The sequence below is a fragment of the Carlito syrichta genome, unplaced genomic scaffold (genome assembly GCF_000164805.1).
Source record: "Carlito syrichta isolate Samal-C Ts95f unplaced genomic scaffold, Tarsius_syrichta-2.0.1 Scaffold301768, whole genome shotgun sequence".
In the NCBI taxonomy this organism is placed as follows: domain Eukaryota; kingdom Metazoa; phylum Chordata; class Mammalia; order Primates; family Tarsiidae; genus Carlito; species Carlito syrichta.
The window spans coordinates 365,030-384,035 of record NW_007245864.1 but is presented as its reverse complement, the minus strand read 5'-3'; the positions used below and the strand labels follow the sequence as shown (position 1 = coordinate 384,035).

Below are 19,006 nucleotides of genomic sequence, written 5' to 3'. Positions count from 1 at the left end.
GAGCCGAAGTCGGAGCTGGAGCCCCAGCTGCAGCCGCCATGCGCCGTTCGGGGCTCTCCTGCTGCGTGCTCCTGCTAGTCCTGGGGCTCTGCCGGGCGCGCCCCCGGAACGTGCTGCTGCTCCTCGGTGAGTGCCGCCACCCCGGCGCCACCTTCCCACCTGCTGTTGCCTTAGAAGTGGCCACTCGCCCCTCCCCACCATTGGCAGTAGCAGCCTCCACTGCCATTCCCTCCCTCTCTGCTGTCCCCGGACTCTTCATGGGTATCTCCTTAGAGAGTGTGGCAGAGTGCATTCGGCACCCCTGCTTCTGCCCCGCATCCTGTCTGACCCCGCACCCCCACCCGTATCCAGAGCAGTCAGGACTAGCTATGTGGGCCCCAGCTCAAGGTGCTGGACTGCTTTGCAGAGATCAGGGGACCACAAATCCCAGGGGGATGCCAGATGACGAGCTGGTGCCCGAGCCCCCAGAGACTCAGCCAGGCTGCCCTCCTGACTCTCATTTTCTCCTCTTTGTAAGTTTGCCTTAATCTTTTCAGAACCAAAGAGACTATGGCTCAGTGTCTTTTCCCTTGTCCCACACAGCTCCCTCCCACCAGTCACCTCCTCTCTCTCCCAGCCCCAGTCCCCTCTAGAAACCCCAGCTCCTCCAGTGCCTTGCTGTCACAAGACTTCCGGGGTTCGGGTGACCAAAGCCCGTGACATCTGACAAGGCCAAACCCATAGGCCTGCGATTCTTTCCTCTTTTGGGGTCTGGCCTCCTGCCAGGTGTCCTCTTTCTGATTAACTTTGTGGTCTCTGGGCGGGAGTTCAGCTCATTGTAGCATAAACAGCTACGCTGTCAACGCCCCACCTTCCACTGTCCTGTGGCCCGCCGGCTCCGAGCAAGGCCCAGGGTACTGGGTGGTCACGAGGTGGGGGAGGGAGGGTGCCCACCAGAGGCGCCTGCAGAGAATCTCCCAGGACTGGGATTAGTCCTGGAACCATTCAGAGCGCAGGCAGTGCAGGTCCTGTCTTAGATTGGGCTGTCATAACAGTGTACCACAGACTGGATGGCTTAGCCAACAGTTTATTTCTCACAATTCTGGAGCCTGACAGTTCAAGATCAGTGTGCCTGCATGGTTGGGTCCTGGTGAGGGCTCTCTTTCTGGCTTGTAGGTGACTGCCTTTTCACTGTGTTCTTATATGGGTAGGCGGGCATGTGGGGTCTCTTTTTCTTTTCTTCTTTTTCTTTCTTTTTTTTTTTTTGAGTTGGGGGGTCTCACTCTGTTTCCCAGGCAGGAGTGCAGTGGGTGATCACAGCCTTGATCTCCTGAGCTTAGGCGATCCTGCCTCAGCCTCCCGAGTAGCTGAGACTACATGTATGTGCCACTGTGCCTGGCTAATTTTTTTTTTGTATAGGTGAGGTCTCATGATGTTGCCTAGGTTGATTTTCTTTTTTTGAGTTGGAGTCTCACTCTGTCACCCAGGTTGGGGTGCAGTGGCACACTCACGGCCACCCCACTTTCGACCTGGTGGGTTCTGGCGATCCTTCCACCTCAGCCTTCCAAGTAGCTGGAACTACAGGCATGTGCTACCATGCCTGGCTAATTTTTTTTTTTAATTTATTGTAGAGACGAGGTCTCGCCAAGTTGCCTGGGTTGGGACTACCTTTTCTTATAAAGCTACAGTTCTGTTAAGTTAGGGTTCTATCCTTATCACTTCATTTAGCCCTAATTAGGATTCTATCTCCAGATACAGTTTCACTGGGGTTAGGGCCTCAACATATGAATTTTGGAAGGATTTAGTCCTCAGCAGGTCTATAGCCAAGCACTGATACACCTTGAACAGGTTTGGAGAAGAGCAGCTTTTCCTCCTGGCCTCCAGGCAGGATGCATAATCCCAACATCCCACCCACCCTCCTGGCTTGCCTGGCTGCCATGAGGTCACACCCAGTGGGTCTCATGGGTTGGAGGGTGGTAGCCCAACTGCGGGTCGGCCAGCCACCTCTGTTCAAGGACCGCATTGCCTCCGAGAGAACTGGGGGAGGTGTGGGCCTGGAGGTTCCCACCAGCTTCTTCTAGTGCCATTGGTGTCCTCTGCTCCCCGCTGCCCAGTTGTGTGCCCTTGGGTGCTATACCTCACCTCTCTGGGCTTCAGTTGCTTTGTTAGGGTGAAGGGGTTAAATTAGACAATCTGCAAGGCCTTTGGGGATGGGCATCAGTGAGAGGCAGTGGTGGGATGCACACACATAGACCCTCAGATGTGCCCTGGGCATGGTTCTCCTGGCCTCTGTCTCATGCACTTTCCACAGAGCCCAGAATTGCCCAGTTCTCGGTCTGTGTCCATGCACTCAGCCACCGTCTGCTAACATGCACGTTAGCATACCCATCCTGGTAGCATGCCTGCTGGGGTATCTTCAACCTTGCTTGGTATCATGCCTGCCTTAGTATCATGCCCACCTGCTAACATACTCACCCAGGCTTCATGCCTGCTGAGTACCTTGCCTACCTGAGTATCATGCCTGCCTCTCTGGGTATCTTGCCTGCTGGGTACCGTGCCTGCCCAGGTGTCATACTCATGTCATACTCATATGGGTATCATGTTTGCCAAATGTCATGCCCACCTGCTAACGTGTCCTCTGGGTACCACATCTGCCTTATACCCCACTCAGGTGTCGTGCCTCCTGGGTACCAGCACCATGCCCACCCAGGTATCTTGCCCTCCTGGCATCACCAGCCCAAGGCTTTGCAGCACCACCCCAGGCCTCCCACACTCCCACATGCTGCTCCTCCTGACCCCAGCCCACCCTGTCCTGTCTGTCTCCCGCCTTCTTCAGCGGATGACGGAGGCTTTGAGAGTGGTGCATACAACAACAGCGCCATTGCCACCCCACACCTGGATGCCTTGGCCCGCCGCAGCCTCCTCTTCCGCAATGCCTTCACCTCCGTCAGCAGCTGTTCCCCCAGCCGTGCCAGCCTCCTCACCGGCCTGCCCCAGGTGAGGAGAAAGGAGGCAGGAGGAGGGGGTGGGAGTGTGGAGTATCTGGGGTAGGGAGTAGGCAGACCATGTCCGGGGACCCAGGCCTCTGCAGCAGGGTCTCCTCTCCCTCGTCTCCCCTGGGATGTCACCCACTTTCCCTCCCACCCTCAGGGGGAGACACAGCCAAATGGTTGGGGGTACAGACTAGGGGCCCTGACTCCCCACTCGTCAGCCCTGGTATGTGACCTTGAGCAAATAACTTACCTCTCTGTGCTTTAGTTTCCTCATCTGTACAGTGGGGGATATGATAAGACATAACTCATAGGATTTTTAAGGGGATCGGTGGAGCTAATGCTTCATACATAAAACTCTTAGTGCCTCAGGAGTACCTATGGTGGTGGGAGCTGCCGTATTAGTACTCTCTTATTTTATTGTAGAAAAATGCACGTAACATAAAATTTACCATTTGGCCATTTTTTAGATTAGAAATTATAGTTTATTTATAAAGTAAATTAGAAAGAGAGAGAGAAATAGAGGAGATTCACCTCCCCAAGTTAGGGGAGGGGGCCAAAGCTTAAGAAAACATGGCCTGGCCATAGCTCAAAGAGTACATGACCACATGAGAGTCTAATAAGGCAATGGCCCCATGGAACCATTTTTAAGTGTACAGGTCACTTACGATGTTGCATGAAGTACATTCACATTGTTGTGTGACTGTCACCACCAACCTTCTGTCCTCAGAACTTTTCCATCTCCCGACACTGAAGCTCTGTCTTCATTCAACAGCTCCCCACCCCCCACCCTCTAGCCTCTGGCCAGCTTCCTTTCTACTGTGTGTTTCTGAGTTTATCTGCTTAAAGGACCACACATGAGAGGAATCCTGCAATATTTGTGCTTTTGTGCTTTTGTGACAGCATAAGCATAATGATCCCAAGTTTCATCCATGCCGTAACAGGTGTCAGAATTTCCTTCCTTTTTAAAGCTAAATACTATTCTATTGCATGGATAGACCATATTTTGCTTATCTGTTCATCTGTCAGTGGACACCTAGGTTGCTGCCACCCTGTTGGCTGTTGTGAATAATGCTGCTAGGAACATGGGTGTGTGAGGGCACTTACTCTTGATTATCTTAGGATACGACCTTATTGTAAGCAAGGTGCTCTCTCCGTGAGTCCTCCGCTGGGAGGCTGAGACTGAGTAGAAGGCATAGAGACGGGGAAATCATATTCTCAGAGGTCTCCAGAAAGGTTGTCTGGAAACTGTGAGCCACACTTTCTGTGGGGCAGTGGGCTTTGGGATTAGGAGAGGCCTTTCCTTCTCACCTAAAATCTTTCTAGGCCGTCTGGGTTTTTGACATGTACAACAATTTATTTTACAATATGAAATTAACTAAAAAGAGTCCCAGTCCCATCTTTTCTACTCTGTAACCTGTGGTCATAATAGGAAAATTGGGAAGTGCAGATACGCAAAAAAGAAAGAACGTGAAGGCTACCCTAACACTACTGCACATTCCTCCAGCTCCTCTTCTTTCCTGTGGAAGCCCTCCTTTCATGGATGGGGACAGGGGATCACCTATGGGCCAGTCGGGCTAGGGGTGGGAGATAGAGAATGTCTTGGTGGGTACTAATTATGCAGTCCAGTCCCAAAAAGGCCCTGGTGGTAGGAGGACCATGGGAGAGCAGGCGCAAGCAGGTAGGCCCTGGGCTGACGTGTATGCCATCTTTGCTGGCAGCACCAGAACGGAATGTACGGGCTGCACCAGGACGTGCACCACTTCAACTCCTTCGACAAGGTGCGGAGCCTGCCGCAGCTGCTCAGTCAGGCCGGCATTCGCACAGGTGAGGTCCCCGTGCCCAGGGCAAGGTGCAGACCAGAGCTGGGGGTTGGGTGCCTTTCCTGAGCCACCGCCAGCCCCTGTTACCTACCCTCAGCTCTCATCTCAAAGAACCTGGGCCTGGGGCTCCTGGTCGGGCTGTGGGCTCATGAGAACCCAGGACTGGCTGCCCACCCACCATATGCTCAGGACTGAGGGGTAGAGAAGGGGGCAGGGGCAGGGGAGGCTGCAGGGGTTCTTTTCAAGACTCTTCTCTGCCCCAGGCATCATTGGGAAGAAGCACGTGGGGCCAGAGACAGTGTACCCATTTGACTTTGCGTACACGGAGGAAAATGGCTCCGTTCTCCAGGTAGGACGGAATATCACCAGAATTAAGCTGCTTGTTCAGAAATTCCTGCAGACTCAGGATGACAGGTATGAATCAGGGGTCCCGTCCCTTCCCCGCACTCATGCGGCTAGACCTCTCCGCGGCTAAGTCAAGATGCATGCCCCAGAGTGGGATTCTTAGAGTCCCCAAACTACTGCAGTGGGGGTGGAAAAGAAGGTTCCAGATACTCAAATTAGTCTGGTCAGAGGAAGCAGGGACATGGTGAAACTGAGGCAGTGATTGTCTCGAGGAGACTTTCAGATATAGGGGAATATAGTAAAGCCCAGGGTGGTGTACCTGTCTATAGAATGGGCCTCCTCTGGGTAGAAAGTCAAGGCATTGGTCAAACCAGGTGGTGTGTCAGCCCCTTGACCTTGACACTGAAGTTCCTCCCCCCTCACGCACAGGCCTTTCTTCCTCTACGTGGCTTTCCATGACCCTCACCGCTGTGGACACTCCCAGCCCCAGTACGGGGCCTTCTGTGAGAAATTTGGCAATGGGGAGAGCGGCATGGGGCGCATTCCAGACTGGACCCCCCAGACCTACGACCCACAGGATGTCGTGGTAGGAGAGGTTCTTCCCATGTTTCCAGGGACCTGCCCCTCCTGTGAGCTTGCTACCCTTGCCCTAGATGATGGGACATCTGCATGTAAGAATAGATCCTTTGGGCTGGGTGCGGTGGCTCACACCTGTAATCCCAGTGCTTTAGGAGGCCAAGGCAGGAGGATCACTTGAGACTAGGAGTTCAAGATCAGCCTGGGAAATATAGAGAGACTCATCTCTACAAAAAATTTAAAAATTTGCTAGTCTTGGTGGTGCGCACCTATAGTTTCAGCAACTCAGGAGGCTGAGGCAGGAAGATCACTTGAGTCCAGGAATTTGAGGCTGCAGGGAGCCATGCTCACACCACTGCACTCAGCGTGGGTGACAGAGTGACAACCAGTCTCTGACAAAAAAAAAAAGACCCCTGACAACTGGATCCAGGTCCCTACCCATGAGACTGCAGAGGGAACCATAGAGATATGGTGCATCCAGAGTGAAGTGTTTGGGGCTAATCCATTCACAGAAGATGGTTTCAGGCCTCAGGGAGAAGACTGGCACCTCCACCTCCTCCCCCAGGTCAAGGGTTGGCCACCTCTTCCCCGCCTGCCTGTTCTAAGGTTGGCTTTCTACCTGCTTGCCCCTCAGGTGCCTTACTTCGTCCCTGACACCCCAGCAGCCCGAGCTGACCTGGCCGCTCAGTACACCACCATCAGCCGGATGGACCAAGGTGGGCTTCATAGGTCTGGGCGGTGGTGTGCCAAGGCTTGGGTCTCCCACCCTGGGCTAGGCATCTCTCAGTGGGGTCCAGTGTGAGCTAGGTGTGGCCCACTAGCAGCAGAGTGTGAGCAAGGGTCTCAACGCGGAAGGCCCCATGCTAGGGCTGGGTGGAGCCCCCATTCAGAGAAGGAGACAGGCATGGTCTAGATACATGACAGCTCCATCCTGTAGGTGACATCAGGATTCACTCCTGGGCCTACCTTGATGTGGAATTGGTCCTGAACCAGATCCTTTGGGTGCCTCCCCAGGTGGGGTGAAGACTTTAAGTACTTCTGGCAATGGGATCTGGGTCAGATTTGGGGTTTTAGAGTCCCTAGGTTATGCAGATGTAGAACTTGAGGGTCTTGTTAGTCTTTTGTGGCTACCATAATGAGGTACCCCAAGCTGGGAGGCTTAAAACAACAGAAATGTGCACTCTCACAGTTTTGGAGCCCGGAAACCTGAAATCAAGGTGTTGGTAGGGCCACACTCCCTCCAGAGGTCTAGGAAGGGTCCTTCTTTCCTCTTCCAGCTCCTGGGGCTGCAGCAGTGCTTATGTTCCTGGGCTGGTGGTAGCATCATTCCAGTCTCTACCTGTGTCTTCACATGGCCTTCTTTCCTGTGTGTCTTCTCTTGTGTCTATGTCTCCTCTTCTCATAAAGACTCTTTTCATTGGATTTAGGGTTCACGTGGGGACTTCAGGATGATCTTGTCCCAAGCTCTTTAACTTAATTATATCTGCAAACTCTCTTTTTCCAAATAAGGTCACATTTGCAGGTGCTGGTGGACACATCTTGTGGGGATGGGGGGGGCACCATTCAACTCACTACAGGAGTTTGGTACCTTTACCATTTCCCTGTAGATCCCATTAATTCTTGGTGACCTGGAAAGAGGGTGGGTATAGAGGAAATCCTATCTTCCAGCTCCTGCCCAAGTCTGTTCCTCCTTGCTCCTTGGGATAGACATGGATTCCAGAACACACAAACCAGTGTAGGGCAGATAGCAGCCACGTGGGGGTGACACAGAAGTACCAAGGGATGACTAGGGTCCTCGGAGGTCTACACAAGGTCTGCTCAGGGGTGGGGAGCTGGGCAACAGACCAGGGCTGGTAGGAAGAACTGCAGGGGTATCTTAAGGTCCAGAAAATGCTAGAGTCCAGTGGCTGTATGAAGACATGGGTGAGTTCACACAGGTTCCTGTGTCTCCGCGAATGTCTGTGACTGAACTCTGCTTCCCACCCTACCCTACAGGGATTGGACTTGTGCTCCAGGAGCTGCATGGAGCAGGTGTCCTGAACGACACCCTGGTGATCTTCACGTCCGACAATGGGATCCCCTTCCCCAGTGGCAGGACCAACTTATACTGGCCGGGGACTGCCGAGCCCTTGCTGGTGTCATCCCCAGAGCACCCAAAACGCTGGGGCCAAGTCAGTGAGGCCTACGTGAGCCTCCTAGGTATGGCTCTGTCTGTCTCACACAGGGGAGGGAAGTGGACACGTGATGGATCTACCACGTGCCAGAGGTTGCTTTATGCCTGTTATCTGACATGGTTCTCACACCACCTGGGCGAGGAAGGGACAGTCACCTCCATTCCACAGATGAAAAGAATGGGGCTCAGAGAGGTGAAGTAAGCTGCCCATGGTCACACAGCTTATAAGCACCAAGCTAGGATTCTAGCCTGGGTCTAGGAAGCCGTTGCCTTTTCCGGTATACTATAGATGAGCTTCAGAATCACGCGGGATGCTTGTTACTATCCAAATTGCAATCCCCGGAGTGTCTGATTCAGTAGATTGGGTTGGGGCTCAAGAATTTGCATGTCTGACAAGTTCCCAGGTGATACCAATACTGTGGACCTGGGAACCCCTTCTGTGAGCATCCGTCCTATCACATCTTCCCAGGGGACTCAGAGCACCTCCTGGTCCTGCTTATGTCTAGGGTGGCCTGAGGATGTCTAGTGCCACATTATAGGTGAGCAGACAAAACTATAGGTGCAGGGAGACTTTGTGAGGGGCTCAAGGTAAATCCCACTGCCCAGGGCAGAAGCTTGCTGAGCCTTCTCACTACCCACAGAACCTCCTGGAAGGGAGGGCTTTGGGGTAGCAATATACTTTATTTCCCTCCAGCCTGGGGCCCACTTCTCTCTTTGGCTCCAAACCGCAAGCTGCGAGTGCTGGGGCCACACCACAGAGCAGGAATAGATGAGACCTCCTGACACGGGGGACTTCCTTTCTGGACCATAGGATTTAAGTTTTTTATTTTTTACTGGAGTCTCACTCTGTCGCCCTGACTGGAGTGCAGTGACATGCTCATGGCCAACCCAGCGTTGACCTGCTACTGAGCTCCAGCGATCCTTCCAGCTCAGCCTTCCAAATAGCCGGAACTACAGGCATGTGCTACCACGCCCAGCTAATTTTTGATTTATTGTAGAGACACGGTCTCACCAAGTTACCTGGGCTGGTCTCAAACCTGTGGGCTCAGGCAATTCACTCGGCTCGGCCTCCCAAAGTGCTGGGATTACAGGCTGAGCCACCCGAGCCCGGTGGATGTTAGAAGGATCCTAAATATCACCAAGTTATACCATGAAAGGCATCACGGCCCAGAGAGATGACGTGGTAGTGAGAGGTGTTGGCCCAAAGCAGCTCCTTCCACTGGGGGTTCGATGGGATGAGGTAGCCCACCAGCCTCCCAGAGCGGGCTCCTGTGCCCCAAGGACCCCACCACACTGAGACTCCACTTCCCTTCCAGACCTCACGCCCACCATTTTGGATTGGTTCTCCATCCCATACCCCAGCTACACCATCTTTGGCTCGAAGACCGTCCGGCTCACAGGCCGGTCTCTCCTGCCAGCGCTGGAGGCCGAGCCTCTCTGGGACACCGTCTTCGGCAGCCAGAGCCACCACGAGGTCACCATGTCCTACCCCATGCGCTCCGTGCACCACCAGAACTTCCGCCTCGTGCACAACCTCAACTTCAAGATGCCGTTTCCCATCGACCAGGACTTCTACATCTCACCCACCTTCCAGGACCTCCTGAATCGCACCACAACTGGCAGGCCCACGGGCTGGTACAAGGACCTCCGGCTCTACTACTACCGGGAGCGCTGGGAGCTCTACGACCAGAGCTGGGACCCCCATGAGACCCGGAACCTGGCCACCGACCCGCGCTTTGCCACGATTCTGGAGACGCTTCGGGCCCAGCTGGCCAAGTGGCAGTGGGAGACCCATGACCCCTGGGTGTGCGCCCCTGATGGCGTCTTGGAGGAGAAGCTCTCTCCCCAGTGCTGGCCCCTTCACAACGATCTGTGACAGCCCCTGGAGGCGCCTGTCTTCCCATCCTGGACATGCCCCATCACTTTCACAGCTGTCTTGGGCTGCCTTCTCAGCTGGCAGTGGAGGAAGGGAGCCACCCTAGGGAACAGTGATGGCAGCCTTTCCCTCTACACTCCCTTCTTTTTTTTTTTTTGAGTTGGAGTCTCTGTCACCCAGACTGGAGTGCAGCGGCTGCTCCCAGCCACCACAGCCTCGACCTGCTGGGCTTTGGCGATCCTTCCGCCTCAACCTTCCAAGGAGCCGGAATTACAGGCATACTACCATGCCCGCTGATTTTTTGATTTATTGTAGAGATGAGGTCTCGCCAAGTTGCCCAGGCAGGTCTCGAACCCGCGGGCTCAGGCAATCCACTCACCTCAGCCCCCCAAAGGCGCGGGATTATAGGCTGAGCCACCTAGCCAGGCTATCCCACAGTATTTCTGAGCCCTTTACTATGAGTGGGGTGGGGTGGGGTGTTGGAAGGTCCCAGCCACACTGACTGTGGAGCACAGCACCTGGCTCTTCCCAGTCCCTGGTCTAGAGGAAGTCTTTGAATGCCCCTCGGGCCTGTTGCTACTTTCTCTGTCTTGCCCCAAGGTCAAGCACCTGGCCCTAAGTGGGGTGCCCACTGATGGGTGGCAGGCTCCCTGGGGGATGAGTGTGATCCTGTGGTCTTTCTGGGCAAAGCTCTTCCTTCTTTTAGAGTCCAGGTCACTCCAGAGATAAGGTGTGAGGACACCCCCGTCCTCCAGCTTGGGTGAATTCTCCTTAGTGGCACCAGCATGGCTCAGAGAATGTGCCATTCCTGCTCTGCCCCCAGCCCCACAGGGGCAGAAGCCTGGTCTGGAAAAGCCTAGAAGAGAGAGGGCTCTTTTCCTTAAGTGGGTGGGCTCCCCTTCCCTCCCCCATCAGCTCCATCCTGGGGGGACAGGGGAAGCCACAGGCTACAGTATTATAAAAGCTTTTTTTTTTTTTTTTTAGTAAAATATACAGAAATTCACTTTCTGGACATTTATGATAATACCAATCTGAATTCTAGAACAACTTCCTGATGTGCAGACTGCTGTCAAAATGACACGCAGTCCATAGTCCCTGGAGACAGGAGGCAAAGCCAGGTGGTGAGGGGAAACTGGGGTCCTCCCTGGGCTGTGCCTGGGTGGCCTCCAGGCCCTGGAGGTGGGGGGAAGATGCTTGGCCCCAAGAGAGGGCTGGGGTGTGATGCCAGATCAGAGGAGGCAGAGTTCACTGGGTCTTATACAGGGTGTCTATGCCAGACTTCTCCACCGGTCCCTGGACTGTACATGGAGACCACCAGACACAGACCCACTGAAAATACTGTTTCCATCACCAAGAAACTCTATTTACATGTAAACTAGACTTACTGAAGCATCTGTCAGCCATCAAGAGCTGAGAAAAGCCAACCTGGGTTCTAGCATACAGGGACTATGCCTTTGCCCTGGTCAGGGGTGGCAGTAACTTAGGGGAGGCCCAGGGTTCCCCATCTCTGCCTCTGAAGGCTTGGAATGAGCCCTTGGACACGTTGAAATGTAAATGGGAAGTGCAGCCTCCATGGTTTGGATCCAGCCTGCAGATAAGTGGTTTTCTCGAGAGGTCTAGGGCCTCCAGCTCTGGGGAGGGTGTGGGAAGACCCCTCCCCCACCCCCACCCCCACTGCAGAAATGTTCTCTGGTCTCTGGTTCAGAGCATGCCAAGCCCTGGTGAAGGGTGGAGATGGTTTCCATAGAAAAGTGAGCAGATACTTCACCGTGTATGGCCTGCACATGGTGAGAATTCAAGGTTAGCTCCCAGCCAGAGAGGGAGAGCTGGCCTTGTGTGCTGAGCATCTCATAGTTGTGCCCAGGGGCACATGGACTGAACAGGCACAAGAAGGTCCCCATAGCCATGGGAAGGGATGCAGAGGGGACATCAGCAAAGGCTCTGCTCTGCCCACACCACCTTCTTCTGCTCGTCCGTGATGACCAGGCGGACACAGCCAAGCAGGCCGTCCAGGTCGCTCCAGCTGTCAGGAGCCAGGCTGCTGTACAGACAGGGCGCTCTGTCCAGGTCTCCCTCCTCCTGCCTGGCTGCCTCCAGGAGCTGCTCCTCTGACGTGCCCAGCCGCTGCAAGCCCTTCCTGTGGGCCAGAGAGGGGGGCAGGCTCAGGGGAGGGCAAGAGCCAACAGGAAAGTGGCCACTGGGCTGGATCCCCGGTCAGAGAGACAGATAACACAGCATCTGCCCAAACACCCCTGGGCGCAGGGATCCTGCTTCAAGGGGACCTTGTAAAGAAGATAGGACCCAGGCCCAAGTGACATTGCATGGATAGGGGGCAGTTTGTTGAGAATACAGCCTTACTTCTTGGATTATAAAGGGTATGGTAGCAGGACATCTTGGTCGGTCCACAGCCATAAACCAAGTTATGACATTCAACCTGTTTTTGTCTTCAGCCAACACGGATTCTATTGCATTAACTGAGGTTGCAGGGCCTGGGCTGCTTCTGGGGGAGAATGGCTGAACCTTAGTCCCGAAATTATGCTGTTAGTGCTTCTGGTTCCTGAAAGCCCCACAAGCACACCCAGAGGCATACGCTGTCATGGGCTTCCTGGGGCGTTCAGGCACCCGTGCAGACCCCTACTACCCAGCCCCAGCATGCACCTACTTGAGTTTCCTTGCCATCTTCTCATTGACAGAGACATGGATCACGATGGGGAAAATCTCCATCCTGTGCAGGGCACAGACACTGTCCAGGCGGACGTCCAGGAGGGCGTGGGTGTTCTTGTGGGGAGAGAAGTGAGTCAAGATCACAAGTCTTGGAGGAAGCAAAAACAGCCCATGCTCTGGGCTAGAAGGTTCATTTTAGACTGGAACCAGGACCAGACAAAGCTGAATTTTGTAAAGGAGATGGAGAAGTGAGCTTATCACTTTCTGCATGAGGGTGCTTACTATACAGTCTTAAGAGTTTCAGCCGGGCTCGGTGGCTCAGCCTGTAATCCTGCGCCTTTGGGAGGCTGAGGTGAGTGGATTGCCTGAGCCTGCAGGTTCAAGACCCACCTGGGCAACTTGGCGAGACATCATCTCTACAATAAATCAAAAATCAGCCGGGCGTGGTAGTGCATGCCTGTAATTCCGGCTACTTAGAAGGCTGAGGCGGAAGGATCGCCGTAGCCCAGGAGGTCAAGGCTACGGTGGCCGGAAGCGGCCACTGCACTTCAGTCTGGGTGACAGAGTGAGACTCCAACTCAAAAAAAAAAAAAAAAAAAGAGTTTCCATCCGTTTGATTTTTCTTTACAAAATTATTTTCTTTTTTTTGAGCCTCCTGAGTAGCTGGGACTCCAGAGGCATGCCACCAGACCCAGCTAAATTTTTAAAACTTTTTTGTTGAGGTAGGGTCTCCCTATGTTGCCAGGCTGGTCTCAAACTTCTAGTCTCAATTGATCCTCCTGCCTTGGTCTCCCAAAGTGTTAGGATTGATTATAGGGGTGAGCCATAGCATCCAGCCCATTTGATTTTTCACCTGGAAAATTCAGAAAAAGCAAGCCTTTGGGATTGAGGTAGACTTTGCATGGAGTTCTGTCAACCTCCATGGGAGGAAAGTGGGTGGGAGGGGCGGGCCTGGGCACCCACCACTGCTTCCCATGCGTTGTACAAATATACAGCTTTATAGTTCAGTGAGCTGCTTTTCATAGACGTGTTTGAGGCTTCAAACATGGAGAATGTTATCTCCATTTTATTTATTCACTAACAAATATCGATCAAACATCTCCTGAGTTGCGGAAACTGAGGCTTAAGGAGTTAGAAGGCTCGCCCAAGAACACACAAACCCTAACTGGCAGGTTTGGGCTGCCGCTGAGGTGTCAGGCTGGAGGTGGGTGACAGGAGTTGCTCAGGTCAATCCTCCCATCTTTATCCCATCACCCTCCTCCGCATTCCCCAAGTCCCCTAACAGCCTAAGACAGAAACTGCCACCCCCAGAGCAGCCCCCAGGCCCCCTCCTCACCTTTTCCATGAGGGACTCTACAGCATGGCGGGTCACCCAGCAGTGGCCACCAGACCCCTCTCCCTCTTGGATGATGTCCCCTCTCTGCCTCCAGGCTTCATACTCCTCCTGGCTCAAGTACTCTGGAGGTGACATCAGACTGGCCGTCACACACCCAGCTGCACAGGGGACCCAAGGGAACTCCATGCTGGACACCCCTAGCCCTAGGGACCCCCACCCCTCGCCCTAAGATAAGCTCTTCTTAGGTCATCCACTTTATGAACCTGACCCTGCTCTTCCCACCTGGGGGGAATCTGTGCTCTGCACCTTATCTGGACATAGAAGGTGCCAGTCAGTGTCAGGATGTGGAAAGGGAGGAGGAATGGAGGGAAGGATAGAAGGAGGGATGGGTGAGTGGATGGATGGGTAGATGGATGTGGGTAGATGGATGTGGGTAGATAGGGCCCGCCCCCGTCACTTCCCCAAGCTCCAGACTTATACATCCAGCTTCTTACACCTAGAAATCCCTTTGGTCCTTAAGTCATTGTTTCTCATCCAGTGGCAGTTTTGTTCCCCAGGGAACACTTGGCAATGTCTGGAGACATTTTCGGTTGTCACAACTGGAGGCAAGTGCCACAGCATCTAGTGGGTTGAGGCCAGGGCTGTCACTCAATGCCCTGCAATGCTCAGGGCAGCCCCCACAACAGACAGTGATCCGACCAGAATCCCACAGTACTCAAGTTCCTCTAAATCCATCAGCCTCCTGCTCTTTGTCTTTCTTCCTGAACAGCTGCTCTTGGTTCTGGCCAATCAGGCCCCAGGTCAGAACTCATGTGTCCTATCCCTCTTTGCCCTCTCTGCCCTCCAGAGCACCTGATCCTGGCGACCCCAGCCCAGACGCAGCTCTGGGGCTCCTGCTCTGCTCCCCATTGCTGCTGTGCTCTGTCCACACCACCTCTGGCCCAAGGATCTCAAGCCCCTAGCCAAGCCCTTCTTCAGTCCATCGTCCATTCTGCTTTCAAAACAGATGTTAAGGGGCCAAACCTGATCACGTCTTTTCTTTGAGTGTCAAGTTCCGGATCCTCCCCTTCCCCTCTAAGAAATCCATCGCTTCCTCTCTGGGACACTTCTGGAGCTTGCATCATTTCTGCATTAGCTTACTCCACCAGCCTGCCCTGTCTTCCGGTTTCTACAGCAGCAGATGGGCCACTTGAGGGCCTCTCAATATGTCCAGCTCACCCGCAGAGCCTGGCACACAGTAGGTGCTTACTAGAGGAGCCAGATGTACTGTGCTTGCTTCCTTGATGAACTTTAAGAGGGTAGGAGAGGGTCTCGTTCACTCCCAGACTGTAACTCAGCACCTCTCAGCCAGTGGAGAGCCTTTCCTGCTGAGCAGAGACACTCAGCCTGCATTCATGGACATGACTGGTGCCATGAGTCCCTGCTGAGTGACTTTCAGTGGGTGGATGGTGCCCCTCAGCTGTGCACCTCAGTTAAGCACACACCTGTTTGCCAACCGTGACCTCAGAATGCGAACTTATTTGGAAAAGGGACTTTGCAGAGGTCATTAGTTGAAATAAGGGCATACAGGATTAGGTTGGGTCCCAAATCTGATGACTGGTGTCCTCATAAGAAGGTCATATGGGCCGGGCACATTGGCTCAAGCCTGTAATCCCAGCACTTTGGGAGGCTGAGGTGAGGGGATTGCCTGAGCCCACGAGTTCGAGAACAGCCTGGGCAACTTGGCGAGACCTCACCTCTACAATAAATCAAAAAATTAGCCAGGCATGGTAGTGTGTGCCTGTAGTTCCAGCTACTTGGAAGGCTGAGGCGGAAGGGTTGCCTGAGCCGAGTAGGTTGACGCTGGGGTGGCTCTGAGCATACCACTGCACTCCAGCCTGGGCGATGGAGTGAGACTCTGATTTAAAAAAAAAAAAAAAAAAAAAAGGAAGGCCATGTGAAGACCCAGACACACTGAAGAAGAAAAAAGGCCTGAATGACAAAGGCTGGGATTAAAGGAACACCAAGGAATGCCAGCAACCCCCAAGAAGCTGGAACAGACAAGAAGGACCCTCCCCCTAGAGCCTTGATTTCCAACTTCTGCCCTCCACAATAGTGAGAGAAGAAATCCCTGCTGTCTTAAGCCCCTAGTTGTGGTCATTTGTTTCGCCAGCCCTAGGAGACTCCTACAGCAACCTTTTGGTCACTCTCCCCAGCTCTGCCTGCACCTCATCCACCAGCTTTGCCTTGCCCACCAACCTTGCCTGGCAGACAGATGGGATTCCCAGGTGAGCACGCACCTGCCAGGCACTTCTTAAACCCCTGGAGGAGGCACAGCTTCTCACTCAGGATCTTCCCAACCAGCCTGGGCACGAATAGCACAGGCCGGGGCCGAGTGGGCCTGTGGGGGTGCACCAGGGTGTAGGGTACCAGGGTGACGCAGCTCTCGGCCCAGAAGCACATAGTGGAGGAGTCTGTGAAAGAAAGGAGCTGTGAGTGGCCAGCACAGGGCTACAGCAGCCCCTAGCCATCCCATCCTGAGTCTAGGAGGGACTCAGGTCTGCTTTGCTCATGGCCGCAGGCCCAGTACCTAGAATAGAAGGAGACACAGGCTCAGCTGTGACACAGTCAGTTATATATCCTGTAACCTCTGACTGGACGGGTCTTTGTACCGGTTGATTAAATAGCTCCATGGCTTTGCAGGCTGCAGTTTAACCCTGCTTTCCTTGAGAAGGTAGAGGAAGTCAAGGTTTTCTTTCTTCCAAAAGATCTGCCAGAGCCTGCACTCCCAATGCCCAGGCTCCCTAGTTCTCCCTCCATGCTGGGCCCCTGCACCCCTCTCCCGAGTTATTTATGTTGCTTTTCTGTTGTTTTTTTTTTTTTGAGTTGGAGTCTCACTCTGTCACCCAGACTGGAGTGCAGTGGCCACTCCCGGCCACCGCAGCCTCGACCTGCTGGGCTCTGGCAATCCTTCCACCTCAGGCTTCCGAGTAGCTGGAACTACAGGTATACGCTACCACGCCCGGCTCATTTTGATTTATTGTAGAGATGAGGTCTCGCCAAGTTGCCCAGGCGGGTCTCAAACCCGCGGTCTCAGGCAATCCACTCACCTCAGCCTCCCAAAGGTGCGGGATTACAGGCTGAGCCACCGAACCCAGCTGCTTTTCTGTTTTCAAGAGCCATCTTATATTATACACTCAGGATTCAAGAAGGAGAAAATGGACTCAGCTTGATTTGCCTTACTCTAAATCCACCCTGATCATCTTCTTTGTGCAGTCTGACCTGTCAGATGCTCACCTGTCACCTGCTATTCTGACTTCCACCACGACCTCCTGCACATGCTGTCACTTAGTCCTCTCTCAAGGTCTACTGATTTGTCTAATGTCGGGCATTTGGATAGTTTTCAAGTTGTTTACTAGTCCTATTAGACTGATGTCCATGCAGTTTTACTGGTAGCGTCTGGACTATTGTATTAGGTAGATCACAGAAATAGGAACATTGGTTCATGGGACATTAAAGTCATGTAGCTCAATTGCTCTCCAGAAAGACATGTGAATGTCCATCAGGATTCTTAAAAAGCAGATCCTGGCCTAAATAAGTGGCATCCCCCCGACACAGCTGACCAACCAGCAGCCGCTGCCAAAGCCCTTCACCCATGTGGAGCCGGCGACCCCTGCACCAGCTCACCAGACCTCACCTTCCAGCTTGCTGGGTTCCAACTGGCCCCTGTCAAAGGATGAACACAGAGGACTGGCCTTGGCTTTGTCCATACTGATGATGCGGACCAGCTTCTGTGGTCCTCCAGAAGACTGCTGAAGGAGGGACGGGAGAAGGAACAAGGAGTTGTTGACACAATCAACACAGGTCTGTGGGCCTGGCAACCCCCTGCCCTGATAGCCATTCCAGAAGCAAATCCCATGTGGCCCCTGCACCATCAGACTGTGCCCACTAAACAGCCAGGATGCCCGGGTCCCCTGCAGGGGGTGGGAGCAGGAGGGTGTCCTCGGGCAGATAGCACCCAAGCAGGGCTCTGCAGTGAGGGGCAGCTGCAAAAGGAAGAGGAAAAGCAAGGGTCCCCCTGCGGGCTAGTCCTGCATGATCTGGGGAGAACCATCCCAGCACACTGCCCAGGGACAGCTGGGTACTCAGTAGTCGGCAGCCTGCAAAGTGTCCTGTGTCTGGTGAGCACAAAGACACCTGTCGCAGAGGATCAGGAATTCAGGGGGACCCGGGAGGATGATGCAGAGACCCAGCTGCTTTCGGGAGCAGCAGGGGACATGTCTAAATCCGTACAAGAGCCTGTAGGCAGGATCAGGGTTGCAGACCCCGCAAAGGTTTGGAAGCCCCGGGAAAGAGAACAGGCTGAGCCAGCCCCCTCGGATCAGCAGGCCACACTCTCCACATGGGCCCCCACTCCACCAGAGCCCATTCCTCTTCCAGCCCACTCCAGGTGGGGCCAGCACCCTTACCAGAGCCTTACCTTGCGAGTGACAGCACACTGCTGAGTCATGTCCTGGATGAGGGCTATGAGCTGTTGCTGGGCCCTGCATAGACAAGGAGAGGCCCTGACCCAGCTGCCGGAGCTACCCCATACCAGGAGAACCAGGCAGGAGAGGCGGTTCTTCACTGGACACTCCAGACATCCCATAGCACCAGGCAGGGGTACTGCATCCTGGTGGCTATCACAGTTCCCAGGGCTTTCAAAAGACTCCAAAGTCTCAGACCACCTTTAGAGATGCTGATTGAATCTCCCTGGGGTAGGACCCAGGGAACTTCCATGAGTAGCCAGTCCAGAACTCCACTCCAGAACCTCACTACGCACAGGGGGTTCACAGCCTCCACCTGACATCACTAAGACAGCATGGTGGAAATGCAGAATCGTAGGCCCCTCCTTGGACCTGCTGAAGCTGATCCCCGGGGACCTGGATTTGCCAGAAGGGCCGAGAGGTGCTGAGCTAGAACACCCAGGCTTTCTGTGCACTGTGGTTTTGTGCACTGGAACCTTGACGGTCTCCACAGATTGATCTAGAACAATGGTTTTCCACAAGGCAGGAGCGGGTGGTGTTGCCCCTGGGAAGGGTGATCAGCTGTCCCAGTTTGCTTGGGACTGAGGGGTTTCCCTGGATATGGGGCTTTCAGTACTAAAATGGAGACAGTCCTGGAAAAACCAGGATGATTGGTCACCCTACTCCAGGGACCCATGGGGATGTGTGGAGATATTTGGTTGTCACACTGGGGCATGGACATGCCACTGGCATCCGTGGG

The 19,006-nt window shown here is 53.9% G+C and overlaps 1 protein-coding gene across 1 annotated transcript; it reads left to right on the top strand.

Annotated features, from left to right (window-relative positions):
* The first annotated feature begins 6 nt into the window (after positions 1–6).
* On the top strand, positions 7–9,951 carry SGSH (N-sulfoglucosamine sulfohydrolase). Its single transcript, XM_008055193.2, has 8 exons — positions 7–126; positions 2,816–2,976; positions 4,691–4,796; positions 5,056–5,206; positions 5,567–5,723; positions 6,348–6,429; positions 7,709–7,912; positions 9,203–9,951. The coding sequence occupies exons 1-8, from the start codon at positions 39–41 to the stop codon at positions 9,760–9,762; spliced, it is 1,509 nt and encodes a 502-aa protein (XP_008053384.1). The 5' UTR covers positions 7–38; the 3' UTR covers positions 9,763–9,951.
* The last annotated feature ends 9,055 nt before the right edge of the window (positions 9,952–19,006 follow it).

Coding starts and splice junctions, on each gene's coding strand:
- SGSH (XM_008055193.2), top strand. CDS start 39: ATGCGCCGTTCGGGGCTCTCCTGCTGCGTGCTCCTGCTAGTCCTGGGG. Junction 127..2,815: donor GAACGTGCTGCTGCTCCTCG/GTGAGTGCCGCC, acceptor CGCCTTCTTCAG/CGGATGACGGAGGCTTTGAG. Junction 5,724..6,347: donor ACGACCCACAGGATGTCGTG/GTAGGAGAGGTT, acceptor CTTGCCCCTCAG/GTGCCTTACTTCGTCCCTGA.